Genomic DNA, 24,587 nt, shown 5'->3' on the forward strand with positions numbered 1-24,587 from the left:
ATCAAAGAACCAAATGGAATGGAACGCAGAAATTTCAGAAACCAGGAGAATCCCAAATAACGTTCAACGGCGTCTTATGTAAGAATAAGGCTTCATTTTTACAAACGACAGAGAAAGAATTGAAAGTGGTGCTATTAATTCTTGTATGTATAAAGAGTTCTTGGATCTGTTTTCTCCGCAATTTGCTGTTACGACCCAACACTTTCACAGTAACCTTCATTCTTGATTGCGTTCTTGCTTTGACGTAACGTTTTCTATTTGTAAATAAAGTACGGGCTAAACGTTTATCGACACCTTTATAGGGATTGGTAAATGATGTCCATGTTTATCGATTATACATTGTAATAATACACTTAGAAATGTGACAGCACGAATGACATCTTCGTCCTAATTTCTGAAGACCCCATCACATTCAATTAAATATTTACTTTGTAAACAAAACAAACATCTTTTATAAAATGAACTCACGTTAAACAAACGAACAAAACAATGAAATAAAAATTCTTTAACTGCAGCAGTTGTCCTTTAATCTGCGATAAAATATTTAACATTACATCACATATCAATATTATAAGAGTCAGTGGAAAGAACATAATGATGTCTAAATTTCTCAGTAATATTAAGCGCTATTATTTGTGTCGATGGAGATTATGTTATGCGTGTACAGTTGCTTTTCTTCTGATGCAAACATTAAGAGTTGATTTAAGCATGGCCTTTGTTTGCATGCTGAAAACACCTAATCGTATAAATGAGGAATTTAATTTTACCACAGACAACAAACAGTGTTCCGGTTTAGGCGATCATTCTGTAGACCGAAGTTACGAAGGAGAATTCGAGAATTCACTATTAGTGAAGAAGAATGTTCCTATTTAAAGAAAACTATAACAAGTGAAAAGTTAGTTAAAACAATACCTTGGAAAAAATGCTTTCCTCACCTGCAGTTTGGGCGATAATCGTCGGTTTCTTGCTTATTGTTGGACAGATTTAACATTCCAGGTGTGTTACCACTCTATACGAAGGAAGCCTTAAACATTAAAATAACATCCAATGGTTTAATGTCGTCTGCCCCTGCCATTGGTCAAATCATTGCTTTACCGTTGTGTGGAAGATTTGCAGATTTTATACTTTCAAAGAAATATCTCTCAACTCGTATCGTTCGAGTTTTATTCCAAAGCGTTTCTCTGATTGTTTCAGCATGTCTGTTGATTGCCATCGGATTCCTCAGATGTGACCAAACCATTCTAATAAGTATTCTTTTGATTCTAAGTGGTATAACTCTATCATTTACCAGTGGCGGTGTTCTTGTCAACAACAGAGACATTGCTCCAAATTATGCTGGTATTATATTTGGAATTGGTAACACGTTTGCCGTATTGTTTGGAAGTTTTAGTTCCTTATCTACAAAAGCTTTAACCCCAAACGGTACACAACAAGAATGGCAGATCGTGTTCGCCTTATGTGCTGCTGTATGTGTAGCTGGTGCGATATTATATGTGATATTGGCAAGAGGAGAAATCCAAGATTGGGCAATTTCAGAAGAATCCGGATCGTCTGTCAAACCAAGAGAGACAAAAATGAATGAAAAAATTTAACCTTCAAGAAGAGTGAACGTAAATTTATATACAACAAATTTAAGAATTGTACTAACCATTTCAAAATATTATCTTCAGCAGTGAATAATTCAATGATAAACGATATTTTGTAATCACCAATAATTTAATTTTATCAATATGTCAATATATGTGTTAATATGTAATTATTATTTTGGTAAATAAGGCCATTTGTAAATATCACACTAGTGTCATGTCGTCGATCCTATATCGGTTTCTGTATCTCAGACCATACGTTTCTCAGTTCGGCACTTTTTCGGTTGTTGCTGCGCTTCTTCGACCTACTCCTGCAATTCATTCTCCTTCCGTCACTTGAGGGGTTTACAGATTGAGCAGACACAGATACATAAACAACACACAAACACACACACACAACACACACACACAAACACACACACACACGCACACACACACACGCACACACACACACGCACACACACGCTTATATATTACAAATATTAGGTGTATACACACATACATAAATTCCGCAAATTTATCATAAACTTTTCCTCGTTCTCGACACAATCAAAGGGATCTACTGCAACTGAAACCCGAGTGTCTTTTTGGTCAGCTAAAAGCAGTTTTTGAACAAACTTGGCAGACTCGCGTCTCATAGCTAAACCTTCACTGAACACCTGAGATGTTTTCTCAGTTCTGCTGGTTACGGTTCTCCCAGAACGTTCGTCACCATTGACATCTTTTTCGACCATCTTGGAAACGTCTGAGCCACTCCTATATTTGTGTGCGGCTTATACACTCCTCTCCATATACTTTCTGCAACTTTGCGTTGGCCTCTGAGCAGGTATCACCATGACAACTTTCTCTGCCATGGTCAATACGACGATCACACGCTACACACCTTCCTTCCAAGCACTGCTGTAAACAGCAGAGACAAGCTAGAACATTAAAACTTAGTGCACATGCACAGCAAAGTTCACGGTCAACTTCTGCCAAGTGGCTTTACTCTGCGTGCTTTAGCGTCGTTACTATGGCAACATTCCTGATACTTATTGATCTTTATTTTAGATGACACCTTTAAAATCCAAGTTGTCTCAATTGCATTAATATATACATACATACATATATATCCACACGCGCACACATATGCGCACACACATGCACACACAGACAATATTATTAAAATTAATTATAATACGTAGGAAAATTTATGTCAACACAACATTTTCTAGATAATCCATATTGGTGAAATTTTAACTGAACATCTGAAAAAAATTTTAGCCGTTAAAAATAGTAACAAAAAGAAACGCGAAACCAAATTTAAGTTTCGACGTCCATTCATTGAATCACGAGCAACGTTATTGAATAATTAATTTAGTTTATAAAAAAGAAGAAAAATACTATAGAAACCCCTAGGTTTTGGCAATTTGAAATCTACGTAAAAATAAAAATAAACAGCCTAACAGAGAAAGCGTGATGATTTTAAGTATACTTCACAATGTAAGGGCTGTATTAAGAGGTGCCCATTGCGAGCTAAATCGGAGGATAAGAGAAATTATAGAAGGAAAACAGCTAGGGAGTCAATACAAATTCCGAAACAAAGTTTAAAGCACACAACAAAATAAATAAATATACATATAAATTGATATAAACTTAGATAAACTTAGATATGTTTCAACCAAAGATTGGTCCAGGCCATGTCTAACTTAATAGCACCACCTGATTGGATTATCTGAATCCTGTTTAAGTCAAGTTTTGTTTATGGTCCATTCAAGTAGTGAGTTTTTGTTGGGTGAGTTGTATCCAGTTATGGGTGGCTTATCAGGTATTCCTTGAAGGAATCTATCTAGACTCCGTTTAAAGTTGATGGGATCCTTTTCCTCTTTGATCTCTGTATAAATAAGTGAATAAAGCTACATGTAAAAGTTATGTTTCAAAACTATGCATCTTGTACGTTGGGTTCAGGTACCCCATGGAGAGGTGATAAACATTGAGACAAAAATCCAAGGGTGTATGTTTTAAATTCTGCTTTGGAATTTATATTGATTGCCTTGATTGCCTTCTATAATTTCTCTTTTATATATATATTTCTTCCTCCGTCTTTCTTTCTCTTGGACTTTCCTCTATTTCTGAAGAAGAGCTTTTTTGTATCACACATCTGTCTGGATGTTTGCGTTGAGCAGCTGATTATGTATGTATGTATGTATGTATGTATGTATGTATGTATGTATGTATGTATGTGTCTCTCTGCCTGTCTATCTATCTATCTATCTATCTATCTATCTATCTATCTATCTATCTATCTATCTATCTATCTATCTATCTATCTATCTATCTATCTATCTATCTATCTATCTATCTACTTACCTATCTGTCTGCCAGTCTGTCTGTTTGTCTCACCACCCACCCTATTGTCCTTATGTGGGTTTATATATCACGATAGAAACTTGTCAAAGAACGTATCAAAAAGGATTCTTATACACGGCCATGACGATGCATACCTATCATGGGAGGGAGCCCTAATTTAAAAGGAAGGCTTCAGGTAAGAAAAATTACATTCCCATATTTACATACATAATAATAATAATAATACTAGCTTATATATAATATATATATATATATATATAATTATATATATATATATATATATATATTATATATATATATATATATATATATGTATATATATATGTACACACACGCACACACAACACACACACCACACACCACATATATATATATATATATATATATATATATATATATATATATCAGGCAGTGGCTCTCATGGCTTCTGATCTTAACTGACTGGAAGTGTTGATGTACATTGTTTTGTCTTGGTATAAAAGATGGGCTACAGCAAATATTCTGCTCAATACCACAGATTTGCTTGTCAGTTGTTTGACCGTAACCAGTTGAGCATGTCCCTTAGTGGCTGACGATATGTGCATCTCTGATCACGAGCAGAAGTAGTGGGGGAGCATCATAGCCATGTGTTGAGAAGGATTCGTTGGGGTTTGAATAATCACCTCTGGAAACATGGGTATTTCGTTCAACGTCCTTAAACAACCCTTATTCAGGGACCATTTGAGCAGGATGGGTTACTCGATCTGAAGAAAATTCTAACTGCTCCACCTGCAAGGTCATGTGCTGTTTCTTGATATGAGATCACCATGCCGCGCACATATGGTTGTGATGCATGTGCCTGGTGTACCTTTATCAGACGGGTAGTCATGATGGGTATACTGGGCTTCGTATATTTTCCCCAGTGTCACTTTGATGGCATGCTCTACTCGCTCACTCAACATAATAATAATAATAATATAATAATAATAAATAATTATAATAATAATAATAATAATAATAATAATAATAATAATAATAATAATAATAATGATAATGATAATAATAATATAATAATAATAATAATAATAATAATAATAATAATAATAATAATAATATAATAATAATAATAATAATAATAATAATATAAAATATAATGATAATGATAATATAATAATAATGGCGGTTACAATACCAGTGATCGTAGGAGCACTAGGAATGATCAAGAAGGGAACCGAAAATTATATGAGAATGATCCCTGGCTTACCATCCCTGCGAGAAGTGCAAAAGATTGTCTTAACTGGTACATCACACGTATTGAGAAGAGCATTGTCGATGTGAGACTGTTGCTGCTCATGTATTTTAATTAACTTAAAAAAAAAAAAAAATGAACGAACTATTGAGTTTGGTTTAATGGCCTACTATGAGTTCTTTTGCCTAGGAGTCGGAAGAGACTCGGCAAGAAATGGAAGCAAATTTGAAAGAAGAAAAAAAGTAATAATAATAATAATAATAATAATAATAATAATAATAATAATAATAAATATGTATACGAATCTCAATCTATGTATCCATGCATCACTTTGATTCCTTGATTCCACTTATTGCCACAAAGTTACCCCGAAGAATTAGTCCCTCGTCAAGACATCGGGTCTAAGTTCACTACAGAGTGTTTTCTATACCAACAATTTCTAGACATCATCTGTTGACTTATGGGTGTAAACTTATTTACACATACATATGCGTGCATGTGTGTATGTGCTTATATGTGTGTGTGTATATGGGTGTGTATGTGGGTGGGCGTATACATATTACTACACGCTAAAAATATATGAATAGTCGTTGTAGAAGAGGCCCCAACAGTTTAGTGGTTAGTACAACTTTCATATGAACACGTCCATCACACGGTATGTACATTACTTTTGATTAAGCGTAAAAATCTTTTGGTTATACAATTTTTCAATGAATATTTGTTTCAGGCGATTATATTGCTACATACATTCAAACCTAAATACATACATATATATTCATAAATTTATATAAGTATATATATATATATATATATTCATAAATTTATATAAGTATATATATATATATTCATAAATTTATATAAGTATATATATATGTTCATAATTTATATAAGTATATATATATATATATAATATATATATATATATATATATATATTATATATATTCATAAATTTATATAAGTATATATATATATATTCATAAATTTATATAAGTATATATACATGTTCATAAATTTATATAAGTATATATATATATATTCATAAATTTATATAAGTATATATATATATATATACATATAGTACAAAGTAAGATAGGGGTTATGAAAGTAACCCACTATGGGATATCAGTTATCCAATATACTGCTGGTGAAGTACCCAAATACTAAATACATAAATGCTTATAATTGCAATGCAATTAATTCATTTATTTTATTGAATGGGTGAAGGTAAAAAATATTTTACCGTAAATTCATAATACAAATAAGAAAATGGAGGAACAAATTCATTTCGATCATCAACTTACGGATATTACGGATATTACAATTTCACATCATTTATTAATTATACAAATGGGAACACGAATTTCGAACAAAATAATATACATCAATATGTAAAATAAAAATTTAAAAAAAAATAATGCAAATAAACTGCTCCTTACAGCTATATATTCATAAATTTATATAAGTATAAATATATATATATATTATATATATATATATATATATATATATATATATATATATATATAATATATATACGTAAAATATAGGCTAGTGTGTTTTCTTTTTAGAAATTTCACTACAGTCGCCTAGCAAGTTTAAAATGTCAATAGACAACATATTCTCAATATAAAATAGTTTACATTTAAACATAAGAGAAAACCACCGCCAGCAGACAGTTTTTACACGCTACAAGAAATAGTAGATGTATATATGCACATATATATATATATATTTGCATATATTTACCCTCAAGCCAGCAACCTGATGAGGTCGACGACCTGTAAAAATCCGAGGTAGATCGTACAATTGATCGTAGCTAAAAATTAACAACTTAACCTATTTTTAATGTGTTGAGTACTTCTTCAATTTTAAATTGATTGCCTTTCGATAGATTTGCATTCAATGCATATGCAGCGTCTATCTATCTATCTATCTATCTATCTATCTATCATCTATCTATCTATCTATCTATCTATCTATCTATCTATCTATCTATCTATCTATCTATCTATCTCTCTATCTCTGTCTCTGTCTGTCTGTCTGTGTCTGTCTGTCTGTCTCTCTCTCTATATATATATGTAGGCGCAGGAGTGGGTGTGTGGTAAGACGCTTGCTTCCCAACCACATGGTTCCGGGTTCAGTCTCACTGCGGGCACCTTGGGCAAGTATTTTGTACCGACCAGAATCTTATAAGTGAATTTGGTAGACGCAAACTGAAAGAAACATTCACTATATTATATATATATATATATATATATTATATATATATATATATATATATATTTTCATATAAAATGAACAAGTTATATAGCAAGAACAATTGTAAAAGACATTATTCTTTTTCCAATAATATCAATAATAGATAAATGTCGAAAAGAGAGCTAATGATGATATCATTGATCTAATATTGATTTCTTACATTGATACAGGGTCACATATTTCTAGGAATTCGGAATCGATCGAGTCTTGTCTAAAACAAGGAATAGAGATAAAAATACTCTGCGAACTTTCTTTCCCAACGTTACCAATTCATTCCACCAACATTGTTTCTGATGTAATTATTCTTAAAACTGCATCTTCAGTTTCTGCCACATTTTGAATATAGGGAATCACTCAACGTGGAATAGAAAATAGCATTCTAAGCAGCACCACAAATATATACTGAGCGAATATGAAATATAATCAAACGTATCAAAGAATACGAACCGTTCTGCAAACACAGTTCTCTGGGAATTTACTACCATTCTCTATTTCCACCAAACTGAACTTTTAGAAATCAAAGAACCAATGGAATGGAACGCAGAAATTTCAGAAACCAGGAGAATCCCAATAACGTTCAACGGCGTCTTATGTAAGAATAAGGCTTCATTTTTACAAACGACAGAGAAAGAATTGAAAGTGGTGCTATTAATTCTTGTATGTATAAAGAGTTCTTGGATCTGTTTTCTCCGCAATTTGCTGTTACGACCCAACACTTTCACAGTAACCTTCATTCTTGATTGCGTTCTTGCTTTGACGTAACGTTTTCTATTTGTAAATAAAGTACGGGCTAAACATGTTACCAAATGATCATTACTGACGTTTATCGACACCTTTATAGTGATTGGTAAATGACGTCCATGTTTATCGATTATACATTGTAATAATACACTTAGAAATGTGACAGCACGAATGACATCTTCGTCCTAATTTCTGAAGACCCCATCACATTCAATTAAATATTTACTTTGTAAACAAAACAAACATCTTTTATAAAATGAACTCACGTTAAACAGTTGAACAAAACAATGAAATAAAAATTCTTTAACTGCAGCAGTTGTCCTTTAATCTGCGATAAAATATTTAACATTACATCACATATCAATATTATAAGAGTCAGTGGAAATAACATAATGATGTCTAAATTTCTCAGTAATATTAAGCGCTATTATTTGTGTCGATGGAGATTATGTTATGCGTGTACAGTTGCTTTTCTTCTGATGCAAACATTAAGAGTTGATTTAAGCATGGCCTTTGTTTGCATGCTGAAAACACCTAATCGTATAAATGAGGAATTTAATTTTACCACAGACAACAAACAGTGTTCCGGTTTAGGCGATCATTCTGTAGACCGAAGTTACGAAGGAGAATTCGAGTGGAACGACTCCTTACAAGCCAACATGTTGGCAGGTTACTTCTATGGGTATATGGCAACAAATATTTTGGGTGGACTTTTAGCAGACAAATATGGTGGAAAAAAAGTCCTAGGAATTTCGCTTTTATCAAAATCAATTTTAACCATTCTTCATCCAAGTTTATCTGGAGTTAGTGCTTATTTTACACTTGCTCTAAGAATATTAACCGGTTTACTATCAGGGCCAGTGCCCCCTGCAATTCAATCATTATTTGAACGTTGGGGCCCTTCACAGGAGATAGGTTTATTGGTTGGTTCCGCATTTGCAGGTCAAATTCTAGGTAGTATTGTAGGTCTTTCATCTTCTGGTCTTCTTTGTGTTTATTGCTTTGATAATGGATGGGGTTCTATATTCTATGTATTCGGTGGAATATCGTTGGTGTTTAGTTGTGTGTGGTTTTATGTGGTTTATGACAGCCCAGACGTCCATCCCACTATTAGTGAAGAAGAACGTTCCTATTTAAAGAAAACTATAACAAGTGAAAAGTTAGTTAAAACAATACCTTGGAAAGAAATGCTTTCCTCACCTGCAGTTTGGGCGATAATCGTCGGTTTCTTTGCTTATTGTTGGACAGATTTAACATTCCAGGTGTTGTTACCACTCTATACGAAGGAAGCCTTAAACATTAAAACAACATCCAATGGTTTAATGTCGTCTGCCCCTGCCATTGGTCAAATCATTGCTTTACCGTTGTGTGGAAGATTTGCAGATTTTATACTTTCAAAGAAATATCTCTCAAATCGTATCGTTCGAGTTTTATTCCAAAGCGTTTCTCTGATTGTTTCAGCATGTCTGTTGATTGCCATCGGATTCCTCAGATGTGACCAAACCATTCTAATAAGTATTCTTTTGATTCTAAGTGGTATAACTCTATCATTTACCAGTGGTGGTGTTCTTGTCAACAACAGAGACATTGCTGTTCTTATTTTAGTGCCGTTTGTCGGAAATCTTTCGTCACATATCCTTTGATTTTTCAACGACTTTGCCATCCCAGGACAGAAGAAGACACGTAGGATGGACTGAACAGGACAGCAGGAGGATACGTGGGATACAGAGTCGCTGAAGAGGTCACAAGGTTTGTGACGAAAGATTCAGAATAAGAGCAATAATAAATTTGAAATGAGGAACGAATATATAGTGCGTGTGTTTATATGGTTACATCCCGCCAATAAAAATGGCCGTCCTAAAATATAACAATGCCTATTTCAACACACGATTCCACATGTAAAATCATATATGTATTTATGTGTTTGCTAACTCCACAAAGTTTGCATCGGTTGTCACATTTTGCTGCTTTTCCTGCAATGCTGTCTCTTTTGTGCATCAGGTATTTGACTCTTAAAAGTGAGAGTTACTAACCTGTGGTTGGTACATGATAGATTGCTTTGATGAACGATGTTACTATTCTCTCGGAGCTTTCTTTTAACATATCCATGCATGCATATATGTATATATGTATGTATGTATGCATTGATAGCAATTTCGGAATGTGATGTCATTTTTGTTATGTTCGCCGCCATGGAAAAGTACATAAGACTGGCTGAATCTAGGTAATATGAGATATCAAAAATATTTGATATTTTCTGTATGTTTTGGGGCCTACTACTTTCAACAATCGTACTCTCGATGCATGACTGATTAACATATGACTATTCTTTTCGTTGTCTGACTAATGTTCTTGAGTGTTATTTAGAGCATATAGAAAAGTCTGATGGAAATAATATAATCTGAGAAATTGTATCCTGAGTGACATTATATATAAATGTAAGAATGTGAAATAAAGTATCAGAATTTTTGACTCCGTTGTTTCATTTTTACTCTAACTTGAGAGTTAAACACATTTTGTAACACTTAAAAATACAAGCAACTGATTTTAATGACTTCCAAATAACATGAGCACTTTTGTTTTTTTTTGTTTGTTCCTTCTCGAGCCATGCCTGGCTCATAAGGGCCGGTTTCCAGGTTTCCTTGGCGTATAGGTTCCCCACCTGGACGGGACGCCGGTCCGTCACAGGTGAGCTCCAAGATGCAGGAGGAAAGAGTGAGAGAAAGTTGTGGCGAAAGAGTCAGCAGAAGTTCGCCATACCTTCTGCCGGAGCCGCGTGGAGCTTTGGTGTTTCACTCATAAACACACACATCGTCCGGTCTGAGATTCGAACCCGCGATCCCTCGACCGCGAGTCCGCTGCTCTAACCACTAGGTCACGTGCCTCCACAATATGAACCTTTGATCATTGTTGATCATTGTTAACAGTTGAACATGTGTTCATCTGCAAGCGATTATTTATAAAAAAGGACAGCATCGCCGAATTCTTCCAGTCATATCAGTTGCAGAAATGTGGAGGTGTATACTTTATGAAATAATATCACACGACGGGAAAATATTGCATTGTCACACAGTAAATTTATTTTGCTGTGTAATATGAGATACAAATTCTGTTTTATATACACAGAATTATATTTATTTCTTACCGCATTTATCACTGACGAGGAGAAAATTCTTATGAATTAACTCTGAAATTGGGACCGATACGATAATAACGGAATTTGTTTTAGAAATTTCTGTCGGCTTACTTCGAGACGCGTGCTTATAGTGATAAATTATATGGTTATTGTCGATTTGTCTATTTTCGGCAAATTTTGGCATTAGAATTTTTTTCTTTTCCCCTTGTTTATAAGTTATATATATATATATACGTGTGTACGTGTGTTTATATGTATAAAAATGTAAAAACAACGAATGACTATGGGATTGCACCCAGGAAGTTCCACTCTAGAAGACCAGCTGTCGCCCATGCATACCATGTTGCCTAAGGGAAAAGAAAAAGCCGATACAGCATGGTATCAATGACGCCTAAACTCATTTTGTACAAGTAAGTCAATTTAAGCTACGTGGAATAAAGTATTTTGCTCAAGAACACACAGCCTAGTCCGGGAATCGAAATCATAACCTCACAACTGGAAGCCGAATGCTCTAGCCACTAAGCCAAGCGACTTCATATTGCATGTATTTATATGTTTATGAATATAAATTCTTCCTAAAAAATGTCTGACTTTATCTCTTTGCTATATTTTCATTTCTTCTAAATCAACCCCCTTAATCTTAACATCTTACTCTTTCCCGCCTTCAGGAAAATGCTGGAAGGAACTGTATCAAACTTTGTCATTGAAAGTTACACAGACACCAGAAGAGTGTGCATTGTGCCCAAAACCTCAACATTGTCATCAGGATGCAGGCCAGATACTACAACAACTTGAAGAGCTCAGCACTTCAACATTCTCTCCCCAAAAGCCTGAGAGACGTACGTGAGGTGGATGTAGGTGACTTTAAAAGAGAACCGTATCTTTTTCCCTCAAGAGTTTCGGATAAATCTACCTCACGGCAGGAAACGCAGATGATGACAGCAACATCGAATTCCTTCATTCACTGAATACCACCTATCGGAGGAAATAAATTTCTCAGGCTCTCATGTTTTTTTTTGCATGAGAAATAGAATAACCAATAATTAAATTGTATGTATATAGAATAAAGAATGTATCGACTTTTCTTTTGCATAGTGACAGATTTTTTGTGTTTGACAGGTTTTCGTGTTGCAGAAATACTGCTCTTTCAAGTCGACGTGTGGAGCAGAGGGCCGGCCAGAGCCCGGAATAGATCATACAGAATTAAATGCATAAGATTAAAGAAAGAGAACGATCAGTGATAATTAGCGATAACATCACATAAACATACCCGTATAATCATATTCCAATGCATGAGCTATCGTAATAAAAGGTGGACAGCAACATTTACACTTTATCACGTGTATGAACAGGGTGTGAGTAGAATAAAAGTTTCGAATCAAATAAATACTAAAGCTAACATTAGCAATAATAAAAATTAAGAGAGGGAAATATAGCCTTGAGATATATGTAATTAATTCATATACACATTCTCAGCCATATATCAATGTAAAATACGTTGACGAAGCAAAGTTAAAGCTTGCTTGGAGATGTTAATGACGATTAACAATTGAATATTAGATATTTTGTTTTTACCTAAGCTGGAGAAGTGCATACGCTAAACGGATTCCAACAACGATGAGGATTAGAGAATAATACAAATTGTTCAGATCTGTCATAGTTTCGGCATTGCATATGAGGGGTCAGGAGCAACTTGAGAAAAATGACAAAGAAGAGGTAAGTCAAAAGAAGCATACACGCGAATACACACTGATATACGAAACATACGCTCACAAATACATACATACAGACGTATGTTGTCGTAGTCGAAATTAGCTCGTATTCGAGTACTAAATCTGTAGCGAGTGATTGAGTCTCTTCATCCTGGTTGGTACGAAAGAATGTGTGTCTGTCTGTGTGAATCCCTAAAACTACACAACCAATTTCATTCAAATTTTACACATGCCATACTTAGGGTCCATGTAGTGTCATAGGCAAAAAAGTTTTAACTTTTTGCCTAGTGCGAGCCCACAGCAATATCATATCTTCTCCACTATTTCAGTATTACGTGTATTAGTGGGTGTGTATATATATATATATATATATATATATATATATAGTAAAAAGGTAATAAAATAAATTATTATTACCGGTGATCTAGTACTAGATCACCGGTAATAATAATTTATTTTATTACCTTTTTACTATGTTCACATATCACTCGATAAATTTTTGATCGTAGACCCTCTCTGTTTGTCGGGTATGTTCTGCGTCTGCGCAATGGTTTGAAAAGTTAGAGAATGCAAGTCGGTAGAACCGCACATGCTTCTAACGATATGTACTTCTAGGATAACAAAGGCTGCTTACTGAAGAGTCTAGCCTTGGCAGATAAATTATATTTACTGCTAAAAAAAAGACGAAACTGCAGTATAAGATGAGCCAAGTTTGTAAACGTTTTTGATTTTCATTTCATTGAATTTATCCATTTTTTGTGTATCTAGTACTTGCTTCTTCTTTTAGAGGCCTTTAATGTACTTATATATATATATATATATAATATATATATATATATATATATATATAATATATATATATATATATATATATATATATATATAGATATATATATATATATGTGTGTGTGTGTGTGTATATGTGGGTATGTATATACTTGTATATATATATATATATATTATATATATATATATATGTGTGTGTGTGTATATATATGTGGGTATGTATATACGTGTATATATATATATATATATATACATAAACGGCAGTTTGTCTGTCTGTGTGTCTGTGTGTCTGTCAGGTTTGTACCCTCACCCTGACAACGGCTTTCAACCGATTCTGATGAAACTTAACACATACATAGCCCAATGTCATAATTCAAAACTAACGCAGCTAAAATTTTGAAAAGTTTCCCCAGTTCTGAAAAACATCGATAAATTCGACATGGGGTCGAGAATCTAAGCTTTTTATATGCAACACATTTTCTGTCTAGGGGACACAACTCGACCTTTTTATCGCCCAAAGGGACAGCTAGGAACATCGTATACACAGAAGTATTCGAGTGAAGAGAAGACATTGCAACCTATACATGCGCCTTCGTTCCCTAGAGGGAAAGGACTAGATTGGGATTAGTCGTTGCCTACTAGGGGCTCTTACATACCCGGGCAAATAGAGATAAAACCACTATTAGGCAAATCAAACAATGAAAAACATAAGCCAATACGTAAAATTAATTAATTTATATTATTTTAAATATATATCAAAAGTATTAAAAGTTTAATAAAAGATAAAGAGTAAAACACTACGATCGTTTCATGGCTGTACAATTCGTAATAATTCGAGTTATAGTTACAGTCAATCTTCAGGTTAATTGAAATCTCTAAAATATAATCAGAAATATTTAAACAATATTTTTAAGATATGAAAAATATAATAATTTTACTTATAATAAACTCTATTATCAAACTAGAAACATAAAACTTAACAATTATGATTAGATCAAAATCGACTATAATGTTAAATATTAATTTTAATTTATAAGGTAGGAAACCCACCAATAATCTAATATCGGTATTAATCTATATCTAATTACATAAATATTTAAAAATGACTATTATATATAAATTATCAATGAAAATATATAAATGTATATAAATATTATAATTAAGATCTAAAATAATCTCTATAAATAAATATATATGCACCTATAATAAAAACCTAATAAATTAATTTTTCATATTTAAAGATGAAATAGCTAATTTCAAAATACAAATAAACAAACTTAAACGAATTTTCGGAAATTTATGTAAAATACTTATAGAAATAATCAATTCGTAGTAATATAGTATCGAATAAATACTATAAATACTATAAATATAATTATCAATGGGAATAACTAGCGAATATCAATGTAAAAAAATAACTAAGTTATGCTATTAAATTAGACATGGCCTGGACCAATCTTTAGTCGAAACATATCTAAGTTTATCTAATTTAATTATAAATTTAAAACTACAATTAATACTATTAAAACATGTATATACAAAAGCCTATCTTTATACACCTCGTATACTTGCTATCAAATAACAAATCTATCGCTAAGTAGTATCTTACGAATAAACTTAAATTTAATATCTAATAATATAGAAAATTACGATAATTAGATCATTACATAAATAACGATATTTACAAAAGGAAAATATTATTACACCAAAGACTTATACAATATTAAAATATACAATTTGAAGATCTTAAATATAAATAAATGCTTATCTTAGCGAGGTTTAGCAATGAACTAAAATTTTGAATCGGAAAACGTTTTTACAGCGTTTATAAGAATACTCGTGGAATTACGTTATTAGCAAAAAAAAGAATAAATTGTTGAAGAATTCATTAAGCGTGAGGAACATACGCTTTATCAATGAGATTGTGAATGGGAAAATTAATGGTTTATCATTGTAAATAGAATGAAGTCACAAATAAAGAATAAAATCTCTTTATACTATAATATTTATTAATAAAATAACTATGATAAATAATACTTAATACAAAATAAATTAAATGATTTAAATGATTAAAAACCACTAATTATTAAATATATTCTAAAAAACTTATATGATTAATAAATATATAAAAAAGTTTTTTTATATAGTAACCTCTCATCATACTATAAAGTCTTTCCCCTTGCTCTTATAGTTATAAGCTAAAATTATTGATCATAACCAAATCTATAAATACTTATCAAAATTTGTAGCATAACTATACCTACGTATACATAAATATATAAAAAAATATATATACATATACATATATATACATATATATATACATATATATATACATACATATACATACACATATACACATACATACACACATACATACATATACATATATACACACATATATATACACACATACACATATGCACACACATACATACATATACATACATACAATACTCAATATATACACATACACCTATATACACACACACATAAATAAATGTATATACATATATATACACGCACATCAACATATACACATATATACATACACACACTACCTCATATATCGTATAATAAATACGTATATAAATGTCTATATTCATACTACAATACAAAATAGAGGTAAACATTAAGTTTAATCTAAATAATTAATCTACTAATCTATACTTCTATATTAAATAAAATAGATTAAATAAACAACTAAATAAGTCTATTTCAAATATAAAGAGATTACATACAAATAGATTAATATAACAAAATTATAATTTAACGAAATTATAACTGAAATATAACAAAATATATAATATAAATAAAATTGTAACTTACCAGACTCTATATTCAATAAACCATTAAATATTTATTATATATATCTAATGTAGGATAACATTTTTTCGAAAAAAAATTTATCAATGGCCAGCATATTAAAAAATACCTTTAAAGGTTAAATTATAAACAACTTATAAATAAGGGCAAACGAAAAAACTTTTTCGTTTGCCCTTATTTATAAGTTGTATATATACATACATACATTATGATTGCTCATAATCCACACTGATTGCTGAAGTATAAAGACGTGTCTTTACTCCTCTCCGCGCCGGTCAGCAGCAAGCTTCACAGCTACAAACGAAATTGACCATCACATATATTCTTGTATATTTGAAACCACGCGTCTTCCCAACTCGTGAGTAGACTTTTCTTTAACTACAAATTATGCTCATAAATTTCAAACGACCAAATAAACAAAACCACACACTTCTACGAGAGAGTATTTATTTATATATACACTTCGTCAACACCTTCTGATAACTAAAGGATCAACCACACATTAAAAATTAGAAAAAGAGGGGAAAAAAAAGAAAAGAAAAGAAAGATAAAATAACTGCAAGCTCATAATTCAAATACAAATTTCTCAGTATTACATCAAACATTCTGTACAATCTATTCTACATACGTCTCCTTAAAAAAAATAAGATAAAATAAAATAAAAAATAAAAGTAAATAAAAATAATCAACAAAACAAACGAACAGGAGTGGCTGTGTGGTAAGTAGGTTGCTAACCAACCACATGGTTCCGGGTTCAGTCCCACTGCGTGGCATCTTGGGCAAGTGTCTTCTGCTATAGCCCCGGGCCGACCAATGCCTTGTGAGTGGATTTGGTAGACAGAAACTGAAAGAAGCCCGTCGTATATATGTATATATATATATATATGTGTGTGTATGTGTGTGTGTTTGTGTGTGTGTTTGTCCCCCTAGCATTGCTTGACAACCGATGCTGGTGTGTTTACGTCCCCGTCACTTAGCGGTTCGGCAAAAAGAGACCGATAGAATAAGTACTGGGCTTACAAAGAATAAGTCCCGGGGTCGATTTGCTCGACTAAAGGCGGTGCTCCAGCATGGCCGCAGTCAAATGACTGAAACAAGTAAAAGAGTAAAGAGAGTAACAAAATAAAATTTAATAAAACATATCCACCAGAATGGCTAGCCACCAAAAATCCAACAAAAACTGGTCTGATAATGAAATCGACGTTTTATCAGCACATGGCGTGGCCTTACCCAAACTGAGAGAATAGGAGCTTCGTGTCTGAACGAAATTGCTAAACGAACAGTTCACCATTTGCAAACTCGATCTGAACAGCAGATACAAAATAAGTTAAAACAAATCGAAGTTGCTTTTAAATTAATAAATAAACACTTCGATAAACTGAGATGTGTTTTCTCTTCGAACGCATCTCCGGCACAACAACAACAACAACAACCTCAACAACAAACAGCGGCAACAACAAGAGTATGAACCACTCCTTGATTCTTCTACAATGGCCGATTTGCTAAACGAAACGATTGACCCCCCCAGTCATCAGGGTCACACAGCAGGAAGCACCACCCCTTCCTTTCACTGCCCCAGCAGCTCAATCATCATCATTGTCAACATCTTCTCCCCTGCTTACAACTACTAGTACTACACCCACTATCTATCCACAAACATCTTTGTCTACCGCTATATCATGGAATCCACCTCCTCAATCATCATCACTGTCATCATCTCTTCTGCCTACTACTACTACTACAACTACTACTACTAATGCTATCTCAAGGAGTCTACCTCCTACAGGTCACAAAGGTCGCCAAAACCTCAACAAACTATCATCTACAACTCATACACGCACCTACACACCCACTCGAAACCCCATCATTTGCCGATATTCTCTTCGCCATAAATTATGCACTGATAGCGACTGCAAATTCACCCATTTACCGGGAACAAAACGCTATATCCCCACAAACTACAACAGCTACCACCATAATGCATACTCTATTACAACACCACCACAACCACCAATAACTAAAAGAAGGAATCCTCAAATCTGCCGCTATTCCCAGCGAGACAGATTGTGTTTGCACAGAGATTACCCCTTTACCCATCTCCCGGGGACTCGTCGGACAATTGATTATAAAAGTAAAAATAAAAACAAAAAAACCTACGACTCATATAACAATAACCACAACCACAGTCACATACAGTTCCCTACAATAACCATATAATAATAACCACAACCACAGTCACCTACAGTTCCCTAGACAGGAAACTTCTTTCTCTTTTTTAGCTATAATTAATCTAGCAAAAGAACTGGAAAAAAAACATCCGAGCTATCACCCATCACCATTCACCACTATCACCCCACTGCACATGCCATTAAAAAAGCAATCAAATAAACAAAACACCAAAACAATTAAAAATATCCACTCTCGCCTCAACATTTTTGCTTAATGCCCAAGGCATCAGCCCTTCCACCAATACTCAAAAATGGAAGATAAAATTCCTGGAGGACTGGGTCGATACCCATCCAAACCACATCCCTTTCTTCGTCCTCACTGAAACCCATCTTAGTAACCTCCACTTGGAAGCCGAGGTGAAAGTTAAAAATTTCAAAGCCATTCGTGCTGATCGTGCTGGCAGAAGAAAGGGTGGGACTGCCATTTATGTTCATGATTCTTTCTCAACAGAGGTTATGAACATATTTTCCAATGGATACTGCGAAGCAGTCGCTGTATTAAGTCAACCCAACAACTTAACAGTAGTTGGGCTCTACAGACCACCCCAAACGCCCCTACCATGCTTCAAGGAATGCCTCAATAACATAAAGTGTTTCATTCAGCAGTATCAATCTGACAACATCTTAATGATGGGGGACTTCAATCTCCCTGGAGTTGACTGGTCTATAAACAGTCTGCCGCTAGGTTCTTCTGCCTCAACCCCTGACAGGGAGGCAGTGGAATCGCTTCATGATTTCATGGATGATTTTTTCCTGTCCCAACTGGTGCTCGAACCAACGGGATGTCACAAAAACGTCCTAGACTTAATTTTCAGCAATCACACTGACACTATCCATAATATTGTAGTGGAGAAAACCCTACTCTCCGACCATGACATGGTTCTCTGTGATCTGAGATTTCACCGGCCAAAATGCAAAACAAATGTCATCCCTCCTGTCCATCCATTTGACACTATGGATTTCCACAACGCAAACTGGGAAGCGATCAGTAATGATCTTGCACAAGTCGATTGGTCCTTCACGCACACATACACACCCACTAACATAAAAAAAAAACATCAATAAGTCCTGGCAGTCATTTGTAGACACCATTACGAACATATGTGCAAAACACACCCCATTAAGATCTGCAAACAAATCTAAGTGCAGAATCCCCAGAAATAGAAAAAACTCTCATCAGGAAAATTAAAAGAATCAACAAAAAAATCAACAAGCTAAAATACTGCCAACAGCAACACACCAACCTGACTGCCATCACGTCACTAGAGATTAAAAAAACATAACCTCTAAAACAACATGATGTCTATCATCAATAGTCAGAGAAGAGCTGAAGAGGCCTGGGCCATTGAGAAGATCAAACTTAATCCCAAAGTGTCCTTCTCATTTGCAAAACAACACAAAGTTACTGGCTCTACTGTTGGCCCTCTGATTGATGAAAATCGTACTCTTCAAGACAATGCCAAAACCAGGGAGAGATGTTGCAAAAACAATACTGCTCTGTTTTCAGCAATCCTGATATGGCTGATCTGGGCTGTATCACTGATGTTACTCCCCAATACACTTTATCGGACATAACCTTTGGCGCTCCTGATGTCTTAGCAGCAATAAAGGAAATGAAGCATAATTCAGCAGTAGGTCCCGATAGGTTCCCTGCTTGTGTCTTGAAGATGTGTCAACACCAACTTGCACCTCCTCTAGCCAATCTGTGGCGGAACTCACTGGATGCTGGATATATACCAGAAAACCTTCTATCCCAGTCTGTTGTCCCAGTTTTCAAAAAAGGAAACAAATCTCTTGCCGTGAATTACCGTCCAATCTCACTCACCTCTCATATCATTAAGGTATTTGAGAGAGTGGTGAGATCGCGTATGACTCACTTCCTTGAGAGTCATAATATGCTGAACTCCAACCAGTATGGATTCCGTAATGGAAGGGATTGCCTGACACAGCTACTGCATCACTTCGATGACATTTTGAGAGCCTTGGGAGAGGGTTCCAACACTGATGTTATCTACCTTGATTTCAGCAAGGCCTTTGACAGGGTTGATCATAAGATCCTTTTGAGAAAGCTGTCCAATATTAGTGTCACTGGAAAGCTGCTGCAGTGGATCAAGTGCTTCCTGTCTAACAGAACCCAACATGTTGTAGTCGAAGGAGTCAAATCCAGCCCAGCCAAAGTCAGCAGTGGTGTCCCACAAGGCACTGTGTTGGGCCCACTTCTCTTCATCATCTACATTAATGACATCACTGACATCATCAAACACAGTAACATCAGAATTTTTGCTGATGATTCCAAGCTCCAGAAGGTCATCAATGTCGTGGATGACCGGATAAACCTTCAGTCAGACCTACTGGCTGTTGTCCAATGGGCGGAAAAGAACAACATGTTGCTAAACGAAGACAAATTCGAATTGATCCACTTTGGAAGGGAGGACGCTCTGAAACTCCCATACTCCCTTCCTTCTGGTGAAACTCTCATGGCGTCTAACAACAGCAGAGACTTGGGAGTAACTGTGGACAACAACATAAGCTGGGCTACACATATAAGCAGCAAAGTTGACATGGCCCGCAGAATGTGTTCCTGGATTCTCAGAACCTTCCAGTCGAGAGATTCCCACACCATTATCCTTCTCTTCTCCACCTTTTCCCGACCTCACCTTGAATACTGCTGTCCACTGTGGTCTCCCTACACGAAACGGAATATTATGAAAGTTGAAGCTCCCCAAAGGTCAATCACGAAAAAGATAGATGGCATGTCAGACCTTGACTACTGGGATCGACTGGAAAAGCTGAAACTGTATTCACTCCAACGACGCCGTGAACGCTACATTATCTGTATGACGTGGAAAATATTCCATCAGCACTGTCCAAATGATATTAGTATCACCTTCAAAATACATCCAAGACTTGGACCCCGTGCCATCCGTCCACAACAAAAATCTCAATCGCATCTCATAACAACATTGTGGCACAATTATTTCACCGCAATTGGACCCGCCTTCTTCAACATTACACTAAGACACGTCAAAACAGAAACTGACCACACAAAATTCAAGAAGATTTTGGACAAATTCCTTCAAACAGTCCCGGACAAACTACCCACACCCGGATATGTCTCCGCAAACAATAACTCTCTGCTCGAATGGGCCTTGGTGCCCAAATCCTGAATTGAAAGACTTCACCAGGTGGCGCTATTAAGTTAGACATGGCCTGGGCCAATACTGGGCAAAACCTTTCTAAGTTATTCTAAGTTATATATATGACACTACATTTTTATTATTATTTTTTTTGTATATATTTATTATTATTTTTTTGCAAAAAACAATGTAATTTTCTTTTTTCCCCCTCCTCAAATTTAAAAAAAAATTTTATTTACAATTCTTGAAAAGTCACATTGTGACGAAAACCGGTTTGAATTAATATATATATATTTTATCAATTTTTCAAAATTTTCCATACACCCATTTTCATAAAAAATTTTCTTTCAATTTAGCATTCTGCCTTTTTATAATTTTTCCTTGCCTATATATATATATATATATATATATATCTTTCTGTGTGTGTGTGTGTGCATACATATGTGATCCCATCAGTTAATATTTAATTTCTTTATATTGATACAGGGCCTATACAACGGATCCATTCTTGGCCTGAATTAAAATCATAAAGAGGCGTGAAGAATTACTCGAATATTCTTTCTCAGCGTCACCAATTCTATTCAACGATATTCGTCATAGAACTAATATTTCCTGCTGCTGGATCTTCGGTTTCTGAACGTCTGGATTACATGGCATCACTCAACATGCAATAGAAACTACATCGTAAACCCGAAACATACAAGTTTTCTAAACTAATATTAATTATACTTAAACAAATCAAAGAATTTAGACCATATTGCAGACTGATCTCTCTTGGAGTTTACTACCACTATCTATGACGTACGCACTGATATTTTACTATAAAATGTTATTATAAAAACCAAAGAACCAACTGGAATTGAAAACTCATTTTGTAATACTTAATTGGATCTCAAATATCCTTCAGCTGTTTCTTATGCATTTGTAAAGTCTCAGATTTACAGTAGATACAGAAGGATTCGGGCATGATGGTGTTAATTCCTGTCTCAAATAGTCAAATCCTTGAACCTTTATTCTCTGCAGGTTTCTGTCACAGCCCTGTTTCTTTACTTATTTTATTGCATTTTCGCCTTAACTTGACATTTTCTATTCCGAAATAAAAGAGAACCTCAGTTAACAAACTCCATAACTGATGAATATTGTTACTTGAATTTATAGTAATTGCAAAGTAAAGTACATGTTTCTCGATAAAAAAAGTGTACTAATTTACTGTGACCCTATAATTCTAACTGTACTGTACAAAAGACATTTTGTTCATAATTTTGGAAGAACACATTTTATTCTATGCAAAACACACTTGAGAAAACAAAGATCTGTTATATAATAAGTAATTTCAGAGAAGGCAATAACGCAACCTAATCAAAGTTATTACTTATTGAACTGCTACAATTGTTTGTTAGTGTATGTTAAGATTCCTCATCGATTGGTATAATTTCAGATTCTAAACGTCAATCGAAATTGATTTTATACAAACCAAAGAACCAAATGGAAGTTAACAAAGCAATTAATGTGTATATTTACTTGAGTTATGATTGATTCGAAAATAACGTATATGTTTATCGATAAAAAATGTACTAATTTACCGTGAACATTAACTCTACCCAAAATGTACTAGAGGTACGTTATTGAAGTGCTACAATTGTTTGTTAGTGTATGTTAGATTCCTCATCGATTGATATAATTTCAGATTCTAAGCGTCAATCGAAACTTTGTGAGAATCTGGAAAACCTGAAGTTCAAGAGAAAATGTCGAGGTTTATCAGATGGGTGAAACATTACACTTCATGTCGATGGAGATTATGTTATGCCTGTACTGTTGCTTTTCTTCTGATGCAAACATTAAGAGTTGATCTAAGCATGGCTTTTGTTTGTATGTTGAAACCACTCAATCGTACAACTGAGAAGGTTAACATTACTGCAAACAACCGAGAGTGTTCTACTTCGGACAATATTCTATGAATCAAAACTATGAAGGAGAGTTCGAATGGAGCGATGCTCTACAATCGAATATGTTGGCAGGGTACTTCTATGGGTATATAGCAACTAATATTTTGGGTGGTGTATTGGCAGATAAATATGGTGGGAAAAGGGTTCTTGGAGGTTCACTTCTCATAGCATCAATTTTGACCATTCTTTACCCAAGTTTATCTCGAATTAGTGGTTACTTTACACTTTTTCTAAGGATATTAACTGGCATGGCATCGTCAGCGGTGCCCCCATCAATTCAGTCCTTATTTGGACGTTGGGGCCCTCCAAAAGAAATCAGTTCTTTGATTGGGTTTTCATTTGCTGGTCAGTTTATAGGTAGTATTGTAGGTCTTTCAATATCTGGTTTTCTTTGTGTTTATGGATTTGATAATGGATGGGGTTCCATATTTTATATATTTGGTGGAATATCGTTGGTATTTAGTTGTGTATGGTTTTACATTGTTTATGATAATCCAGACGTCCATCCCACAATCAGCGAAGAAGAACGTTCTTACTTAAAAAGGACTATAGTAAGTGAAAATGTAGTCAAGAATCTGCCTTGGCGACGACTGATTTTCTCACCTGCCGTATGGGCTATTAATTTCGGTATGTTTTCTTATGGCTGGACTG

The 24,587-nt window shown here is 34.2% G+C and overlaps 3 protein-coding genes across 3 annotated transcripts in view; all 3 read left to right on the forward strand.

The window, feature by feature from the left end:
- The first annotated feature begins 1,029 nt into the window (after nucleotides 1–1,029).
- LOC115230091 (sialin-like) lies at nucleotides 1,030–1,700 on the forward strand. The gene has a single exon (XM_036499504.1). It carries the CDS (start codon nucleotides 1,056–1,058, stop codon nucleotides 1,590–1,592), a length of 537 nt encoding a protein of 178 aa, XP_036355397.1. The 5' UTR covers nucleotides 1,030–1,055; the 3' UTR covers nucleotides 1,593–1,700.
- Nucleotides 1,701–8,671: 6,971 nt separating this feature from the next.
- LOC115230092 (uncharacterized transporter slc-17.2-like) lies at nucleotides 8,672–12,096 on the forward strand. The gene is made up of 2 exons (XM_029800319.1): nucleotides 8,672–9,774; nucleotides 11,970–12,096. Exons 1-2 carry the CDS (start codon nucleotides 8,672–8,674, stop codon nucleotides 12,094–12,096), a joined length of 1,230 nt encoding a protein of 409 aa, XP_029656179.1.
- Nucleotides 12,097–12,811: 715 nt separating this feature from the next.
- Nucleotides 12,812–24,587, forward strand: part of LOC115230097 (uncharacterized transporter slc-17.2-like) — a 12,752-nt gene continuing 976 nt past the window's right edge. Inside the window, exons 1-2 of the mRNA XM_029800323.2 lie at nucleotides 12,812–13,017; nucleotides 22,477–24,587. The exon at nucleotides 22,477–24,587 is cut by the window's right edge and continues 976 nt beyond it. Of these exons, the coding sequence (XP_029656183.1) occupies nucleotides 23,945–24,587 (643 nt within the window). The 5' untranslated portion in view covers nucleotides 12,812–13,017; nucleotides 22,477–23,944. The remainder of the gene's footprint in view (nucleotides 13,018–22,476) is intronic.

The sequence above is a fragment of the Octopus sinensis genome, unplaced genomic scaffold (assembly GCF_006345805.1).
Source record: "Octopus sinensis unplaced genomic scaffold, ASM634580v1 Contig14489, whole genome shotgun sequence".
Lineage (NCBI taxonomy): Eukaryota > Metazoa > Mollusca > Cephalopoda > Octopoda > Octopodidae > Octopus > Octopus sinensis.

Excerpts from the sequence above, each read along its gene's own strand:
- LOC115230091 (XM_036499504.1), top strand. The coding sequence starts at position 1,056 with ATGTCGTCTGCCCCTGCCATTGGTCAAATCATTGCTTTACCGTTGTGT.
- LOC115230092 (XM_029800319.1), top strand. The coding sequence starts at position 8,672 with ATGGCCTTTGTTTGCATGCTGAAAACACCTAATCGTATAAATGAGGAA. Across the intron at positions 9,775-11,969 it reads GCTGTTCTTATTTTAGTGCC|GAAAATGCTGGAAGGAACTG; the intron begins GTTTGTCGGAAA and ends TCCCGCCTTCAG.